The 8,860-nt window shown below is 36.2% G+C and overlaps 1 protein-coding gene across 1 annotated transcript; it reads left to right on the top strand.

Annotated features, from left to right (window-relative positions):
- Positions 1 to 321: 321 nt before the first annotated feature.
- On the top strand, positions 322 to 1,398 carry LOC119559303 (chromobox protein homolog 1-like). The gene has a single exon (XM_037872382.1). It carries the CDS (start codon positions 403 to 405, stop codon positions 1,117 to 1,119), a length of 717 nt encoding a protein of 238 aa, XP_037728310.1. The 5' UTR covers positions 322 to 402; the 3' UTR covers positions 1,120 to 1,398.
- The last annotated feature ends 7,462 nt before the right edge of the window (positions 1,399 to 8,860 follow it).

The following is an 8,860-nucleotide window of genomic DNA, read 5'->3' as shown; positions in this document are numbered from 1 at the left end:
GTCAACATTTTCACCGTTTTTATGTTATTGATTTTAATGTTGCGAAGGCTTACAGAAATGGACCTCCTTTAAAACTTTAAAAGCCCGTAACATGGTGAAAAGGAATCCGATTTCGATACGGTATATCTTTATGGACTCGTAGAATGATTATGCTACTATCTGCATTAAAATATTTAATTTTAAGGGTAGTCAATATTTTCACCGTTTTTATGTCATTGATTTTAATGTTGCGAGGGCTTACAGAAATGGACCTCCTCTAAAACTATCAAAGCCCGTAACTTGGTCAAAAGGAATCCGATTTTGATACGGCCGCCGCCTAAAATCACGTATAAATAAATTTTGTGTTGGGACGCCAAGAAAATAACAAAAATAAGCAATTAAACGACAAATAAACGAAAAACAATGGCCGAATTCTCAGTGGAACGCGTCGAGGACAAGCGGACGGTGAACGGGCGCACGGAATACTACCTGAAGTGGAAGGGCTATCCGCGCAGCGAGAACACCTGGGAACCGGTGGAGAATCTCGACTGTCCCGATCTGATAGCCAACTTCGAGGAGTCGCTGAAGAACAACAAGAAGGAGACCAAGAAGCGACTGTCCACCTCCTCCACGCCCGACTCCATCCGCAGCAAGCGCAAGAGCTTCCTTGAGGACGATACCGAGAAGCAGAAGAAGCTGATTGGCTTCGAGCGCGGCCTGGAGCCATCAAAGATCCTGGGCGCCACCGACTCGTCCGGCCACCTCATGTTCCTGATGAAGTGGAAGGGCAGCGATCACGCTGACCTGGTGCCCGCCAAGCTGGCCAATATCCGTTGCCCCCAGGTGGTCATCCAGTTCTGCGAGGAGCGCCTCACCTGGCACACGGGCAGCGGCAATGGCAACAGCAACTCCGGCAATCTGGTCTCCACAGGGGGATTGGGCTCTGCCGGAGGCAGTGGCGCCGGCGACGATACGGCTCCCGGCAGCGTGGGCACCACCGGCGGTGGCAGCAATGCCGATGGCGGCGATGAGGACGAACCCGAACCTGCCAGCCCAGTCGGCAGCATCAACCAGGACGAGAACGCCAAGCCGGAGGAGAGCAGCGAATTGGACAACGGCCAGCCGGACGCCGATGACTAGTTGCGGATGGCTGTTCCGGACTTACCCGCTTGTGTGCATACATACACGCCGTCTTAACAAACATACGATATATACATATTTAATAGCGTAGCCTTTAAGCTTAACACGATCGATTAACTGAAGTTCTGGCGGAGATTCGTTCCGCGGTAGTACATACTTAATCTATAAGTTGAAATGTGACTTTTTTTTTAATATCACTTTTTAATTTCGAATCCCCTGAAAGTTGTAGGAGCACAACATGCGAAGTGTGAAATACAATTGTCCTGGCGTACATGTTTATCCGTATGTGTATGTTGCAAAGGACGAATGGGGAGCGGCATTAATCGGTTTAAGTTAGGGATCCTGACCATCCCGTAAACCATTTTTTTTTGTACCACTGTAAAGTAACAAAGTTTGCACATCGTACAATTGGCAATCTTTCCCTGTGGAAATCAAAAGACGCCAATTGTGCTGCCAACTTGGCTCCTTAATGGCCAGGTTTTTATCTACTTTTACGAAAGGCAGTTGTTAAGTTCCTTGTAATCTCTTAATTCAACTAACTTCGTTTTCTTATTTTTTGCCTAGACTAACATTGCATTTTCAGTTGTTACTATTTGTTCAAAAACAAAAACCTTAAACTTTGTAGATTCCTAAGAAACCAAGCATTTGTATGAATAAAAAAATTGATGTGCAAGCATTAGTAAAAAACCTTAAATATTGATACTAAGAATGATTGTATATACTTGAGCTTTTATGGAAATCTCTTTAGAAGTTAGCAAAAAGTATATTAAATGTTAATACAGCTCTTTTCTACTTTTAAATTTCTGTAACCCTAACTATGTATTTCTCATTGGCAATATAGAGTTTAAATATCTTTATGGACTCGTGAAATGATTGTGCTGCTATCTGCATTTAAATATTAAACTTTAAAGGTAGTCAACATTTTCACCGTTTTTATGTCATTGATTTTAATGTTGCGAAGGCTTACAGAAATGGACCTCCCTTAAAACTTTAAAAGCCCGTAACATGGTCAAAAGGAATCCGATTTCGATATGGCATACCTTCATGGACTCGTGGAATGATTATGCTACTATCTGCATTAAAATATTTAATTTTAAAGGTAGTCAACATTTTCACCGTTTTTATGTCATTGATTTTAATGTTGCGAAGGCTTACAGAAATGGACCTCCCTTAAAACTTTAAAAGCCCGTAACATGGTCAAAAGGAATCCGATTTCGATACGGTATATCTTTATGGACTCGTGGAATGATTAACTTAGTCAAAAGGAATCCGATTTTGATACGGTATATCTTTATGGACTCGTGGAATGATTGTGCTGCTATTTGCATTTAAATATTTAACTTTAAAGGTAGTCAACATTTTCACCGTATTTTTGTCATTGATTTTACTGTTGCGAAGGCTTACAGAAATATTTAACTTTAAAGGTAGTTAACATTTTCACCGTATTTGTGTCATTGATTTTAATGTTGCGAAGGCTTACAGAAATGGACCTCCTTTAAAACTTTAAAAGCCCATAAATTGGTCAAAAGAAATCCGATTTCGATATGGCATACCTTCATGGACTCGTGGAATGATTATGCTGCTATCTGCATTAAAATATTTCACTTTAAAGGTAGTCAACTATTTCACCGTTTTTATGTCATTGATTTTAATGTTGCGAAGGCTTACAGAAATGGACCTCCTTTAAAACTTTAAAAGCCCGTAACTTGGTAAAAAGGAATCCGATTTCGATATGGTATATCTTTATGGACTCGTGGAATGATTGTGCTGCTATCTGCATTTAAATATTTCACTTTAAAGGTAGTCAACTATTTCACCGTTTTTATGTCATTGATTTTAATGTTGCGAAGGCTTACAGAAATGGACCTCCTTTAAAACTTTAAAAGCCCGTAACTTGGTAAAAAGGAATCCGATTTCGATATGGTATATCTTTATGGACTCGTGGAATGATTATGCTTCTATCTGCATTAAAATATTTCACTTTAAAGGTAGTCAACTTTTTCACCGTTTTTATGTCATTGATTTTAATGTTGCGAAGGCTTACAAAAATGGACCGCCTTTAAAACTTTAAAAGCCCGTAACATGGTCAAAAGGAATCCGATTTCGATATGGCATACCTTCATGGACTCGTGGAATGATTATGCTACTATCTGCATTAAAATATTTAATTTTAAAGGTAGTCAACATTTCCACCTTTTGTAAGTCAGTGATTTAAATGTTGCGAAGGCTTACAGAAATGGACCTCCTTTTAAACTTTAAAAGCCCGTAACATGGTCAAAAGGAATCCGATTTCGATACGGTATATCTTTATGGACTCGTGGAATGATTAGCTACTATCTGCATTAAAATATTTAATTTTAAAGGTAGTCAACAATTTCACCGTTTTTATGTCATTGATTTTAATGTTGCGAAGGCTTACAGAAATGGACCTCCTCTAAAACTAAAAAAGAACGAAACATGGTCAAAAGGAATCTGATTTCGATACGGTATATATTTATGGACTCGTGGAATGATTATGCTACTATCTGCATTAAAATATTTAACTTAAAAGGTAGTCAACATTTTCACCGTTTTGATTTTAATGTTGCGAAGGCTTACAGAAATGGACCTCCTTTAAAACTTTAAAAGCCCGTAACATGGTGAAAAGGAATCCATTTCGATACGGTATATCTTTATGGACTCGTGGAATGATTAGCTACTATCTGCATTAAAATATTTAATTTTAAAGGTAGTCAACATTTTCACCGTTTTTATGTCATTGATTTTAATGTTGCGAAGGCTTACAGAAATGGACCTACTCTAAAACTATCAAAGCGCGTAACTTGGTCAAAAGGAATCCGATTTTGATACGGTATATCTTTATGGACTCGTGGAATGATTGTGCTGCTATCTGCATTTAAATATTAAACTTTAAAGGTAGTTAACATTTTCACCGTATTTATGTCATTGATTTTAATGTTGCGAAGGCTTACAGAAATGGACCTCCTTTAAAACTTTAAAAGCCCGTAACATGGTCAAAAGGAATCCGATTTCGATATGGCATATCTTCATGGACTTGTTGAATGATAATGCTACCATCTGCATTAAAATATTTAATTTTACAGGTAGTCAACATTTTCACCGTTTTTATGTCATTGATTTTAATGTTGCGAAGGCTTACAGAAATGGACCTCCCTTAAAACTTTAAAAGCCCGTAGCATGGTTAAAAGGAATCCGATTTCGATATGGCATACCTTCATGGACTCGTGGAATGATTATGCTACTATCTGCATTAAAATATTTAATTTTAAAGGTAGTCAACATTTTCACCGTTTTTATGTCATTGACTTTAATGTTGCGAAGGCTTACAGAAATGGACCTCCTCAAAAACTTTCAAAGCCCGTAACTTTGTCAAAAGAAATCCGATTTTGATACGGTATATCTTTATGGACTCGTGGAGTGATTGTGCTGCTATCTGCATTTAAATATTAAACTTTAAAGTAGTCAACATTTTCACCGTATTTATGTCATTGATTTTAATGTTGCGAAGGCTTACAGAAATATTTAACTTTAAAGGTAGTTAGCATTTGAATGTCATTGATTTTAATGTTGCGAGGGCTTACAGAAATGGACCTCCTCTAAAATTATCAAAGCCCGTAACATGGTCAAAAGGAATCCGATTTCGATATGGCATGCCTTCATGGACTCGTTGAATGATAATGCTACCATCTGCATTAAAATATTTAATTTTAAAGGTAGTCAACATTTTCACCGTTTTTATGTCATTGATTTTAATGTTGCGAAGGCTTACAGAAATGGACCTCCCTTAAAACTTTAAAAGCCCGTAGCATGGTTAAAAGGAATCCGATTTCGATATGGCATTCCTTCATGGACTCGTGGAATGATTATGCTACTATCTGCATTAAAATATTTAATTTTAAAGTTTGTCAACATTTTCACCGTTTTTATGTCATTGACTTTAATGTTGCGAAGGCTTACAGAAATGGACCTCCTCAAAAACTTTTAAAGACCGTAACTTTGTCAAAAGGAATCCGATTTTGATACGGTATATCTTTATGGACTCGTGGAGTGATTGTGCTGCTATCTGCATTTAAATATTAAACTTTAAAGTAGTCAACATTTTCACCGTATTTATGTCATTAATTTTAATGTTGCGAAGGCTTACAGAAATATTTAACTTTAAAGGTAGTTAGCATTTTAATGTCATTGATTTTAATGTTGCGAGGGCTTACAGAAATGGACCTCCTCTAAAATTATCAAAGCCCGTAACTTGGTCAAAAGGGACCCGATTTCGATATGGCATACCTTCACGGACTCGTGAAATGATTATGCTACTATCGGCATTAAAATATTTAATTTTAAAGGTAGTCAACATTTTCACCGTACTTATGTCAATGATTTTAACGTTGCGAAGGCTTACAGAAATGGACCTCCTTTAAAACTTTAAAAGCCCGTAACATGGTCAAAAGGAATCCGATTTCGTATGGCATACCTTCATGGACTCGTTGAATGATAATGCTACCATCTGCATTAAAATATTTAATTTTAAAGGTAGTCAACATTTTCACCGTTTTTATGTCATTGATTTTAATGTTGCGAAGGCTTACAGAAATGGACCTCCCTTAAAACTTTAAAAGCCCGTAACATGGTCAAAAGGAATCCGATTTCGATATGGCATACCTTCATGGACTCGTGGAATGATTATGCTACTATCTGCATTAAAATATTTAATTTTAAAGGTAGTCAACATTTTTACCGTTTTTATGTCATTGATTTTAATGTTGCGAAGGCTTACAGAAATGGACCTCCTAAAAAACTTTCAAAGTCCGTAACTTTGTCAAAAGGAATCCGATTTTGATACGGTATATCTTTATGGACTCGTGGAGTGATTGTGCTGCTATCTGCATTTAAATATTAAACTTTAAAGTAGTCAACATTTTCACCGTATTTATGTCATTGATTTTAATGTTGCGAAGGCTTACAAAAATATTTAACTTTAAAGTTAATTAGCATTTTAATGTCGTTGATATTAATGTTGCGAGGGCTTACAGAAATGGACCTCCTCTAAAACTGTAAAAGCTCGTAACTTGGTCAAAAGGGACCCGATTTCAATATGGCATACCTTCATGGACTCGTGAAATGATTATGCTACTATCGGCATTAAAATATTTAATTTTAAAGGTTGTCAACATTTTCACCGTTTTTATGTCATTGATTTTAATGTTGCGAAGGCTTACAAAAATGGACCGCCTTTAAAACTTTAAAAGCCCGTAACATGGTCAAAAGGAATCCGATTTCGATATGGCATACCTTCATGGACTCGTGGAATGATTATGCTACTATCTGCATTAAAATATTTAATTTTAAAGGTAGTCAACATTTCCACCGTTTGTATGTCATTGATTTAACTGTTGCGAAGGCTTACAGAAATGGAGCTCCTTTTAAACTTTAAAAGCCCGTAACATGGTCAAAAGGAATCCGATTTCGATACGGTATATCTTTATGGACTCGTGGAATGATTATGCTACTATCTGCATTAAAATGTTTAATTTTAAGGGTAGTCAACATTTTCACCGTTTTTATGTCATTGATTTTAATGTTGCGAAGGCTTACAGAAATGGACCTCCTCTAAAACTATCAAAGCCCGTAATTTGGTCAAAAGGAATCCGATTTTGATACGGTATATCTTTATGGACTCGTGGAATGATTGTGCTGCTATCTGCATTTAAATATTAAACTTTAAAGGTAGTCAACATTTTCACCGTATTTATGTCATTGATTTTAATATTGCGAAGGCTTACAGAAATGGACCTCCTTTAAAACTTTAAAAGCCCGTAACATGGTCAAAAGGAATCCGATTTCGATATGGCATACCTTCATGGACTCGTTGAATGATAATGCTACCATCTGCATTAAAATATTTAATTTTAAAGGTAGTCAACATTTCCACCGTTTGTATGTCATTGATTTAAATGTTGCGAAGGCTTACAAAAATGGACCGCCTTTAAAACTTTAAAAGCCCGTAACATGGTCAAAAGGAATCCGATTTCGATACGGTATATCTTTATGGACTCGTGGAATGATTAGCTACTATCTGCAGTAAAATATTTAATTTTAAAGGTAGTCAACATTTTCACCGTTTTTATGTCATTGATTTTAATGTTGCGAAGGCTTACAGAAATGGACCTCCTCTAAAACTAAAAAAGAACGTAACATGGTCAAAAGGAATCTGATTTCGATACGGTATATATTTATGGACTCGTAAAATGATTATGCTACTATCTGCATTAAAATATTTAACTTTAAAGGTAGTCAACATTTTCACCGTTTTTATGTCATTGATTTTAATGTCAACATTTTCACCGTTTTTATGTCATTGATTTTAATGTTGCGAAGGCTTACAGAAATGGACCTCCTCTAAAACTATCAAAGCCCGTAACTTGGTCAAAAGGAATCCGATTTTGATACGGTATATCTTTATGGACTCGTGGAATGATTGTGCTGCTATCTGCATTAAAATATTTAATTTTAAGGGTAGTCAACATTTTCACCGTTTTTATGTCATTGATTTTTATGTTGCGAAGGCTTACAAAAATGGACCGCCTTTAAAACTTTAAAAGCCCGTAACATGGTCAAAAGGAATCCGATTTCGATATGGCATACCTTCATGGACTCGTGGAATGATTATGCTACTATCTGCATTAAAATATTTAATTTTAAAGGTAGTCAACATTTCCACCGTTTGTAAGTCATTGATTTAAATGTTGCGAAAGCTTACAGAAATGGACCTCCTTTTAAACTTAAAAAGCCCGAGACATGGTCAAAAGGAATCCGATTTCGATACGGTATATCTTTACGGAGTCGTGGAATGATTAGCTACTATCTGCATTAAAATATTTAATTTTGAAGGTAGTCAACATTTTCACCGTTTTTATGTCATTGATTTTAATGTTGCGAAGGCTTACAGAAATGGACCTCCCTTAAAACTTTAAAAGCCCGTTACATGGTCAAAAGGAATCCGATTTCGATACGGTATATCTTTATGGACTCGTGGAATGATAAACTTGGTCAAAAGGAATCCGATTTTGATACGGTAAATGGGCCTCCCTTAAAACTTTAAAAGCCCGTAACATGGTCAAAAGGAATCCGATTTCGATATGGTATATCTTTATGGACTCGTGGAATGATAAACTTGGTCAAAAGGAATCCGATTTTGATACGGTATATCTTTATGGACTCGTGGAATGATTGTGCTGCTATCTGCATTTAAATATTAAACTTTAAAGGTAGTCAACATTTTCACCGTATTTATGTCATTGATTTTAATGTTGCGAAGGCTTACAGAAATGAACCTCCTCTAAAACTATAAAAGCCCGTAACATGGTCAAAAGGAATCTGATTTCGATACGGTATACCTTCATGGACTCGTGGAATGATTATGCTGCTATTTGCATTAAAATATTTCACTTTAAAGGTAGTCAACTATTTCACCGTTTATTACCGTTATAAAATATTTAATTTTAAAGGTAGTCAACATTTTCACCGTTTTTATGTCATTGATTTTAATGTTGCGAAGGCTTACAGAAATGGACCTCCTCTAAAACTAAAAAAGAACGTAACATGGTCAAAAGGAATCTGATTTCGATACGGTATATATTTATGGACTCGTAAAATGATTATGCTACTATCTGCATTAAAATATTTAACTTTAAAGGTAGTCAACATTTTCACCGTTTTTATG

This window comes from Drosophila subpulchrella, unplaced genomic scaffold (genome assembly GCF_014743375.2).
Source record: "Drosophila subpulchrella strain 33 F10 #4 breed RU33 unplaced genomic scaffold, RU_Dsub_v1.1 Primary Assembly Seq200, whole genome shotgun sequence".
NCBI lineage: Eukaryota > Metazoa > Arthropoda > Insecta > Diptera > Drosophilidae > Drosophila > Drosophila subpulchrella.
This window is presented reverse-complemented; position numbering and strand designations above follow the sequence as displayed.

Coding starts and splice junctions, on each gene's coding strand:
- LOC119559303 (XM_037872382.1), top strand. CDS start 403: ATGGCCGAATTCTCAGTGGAACGCGTCGAGGACAAGCGGACGGTGAAC.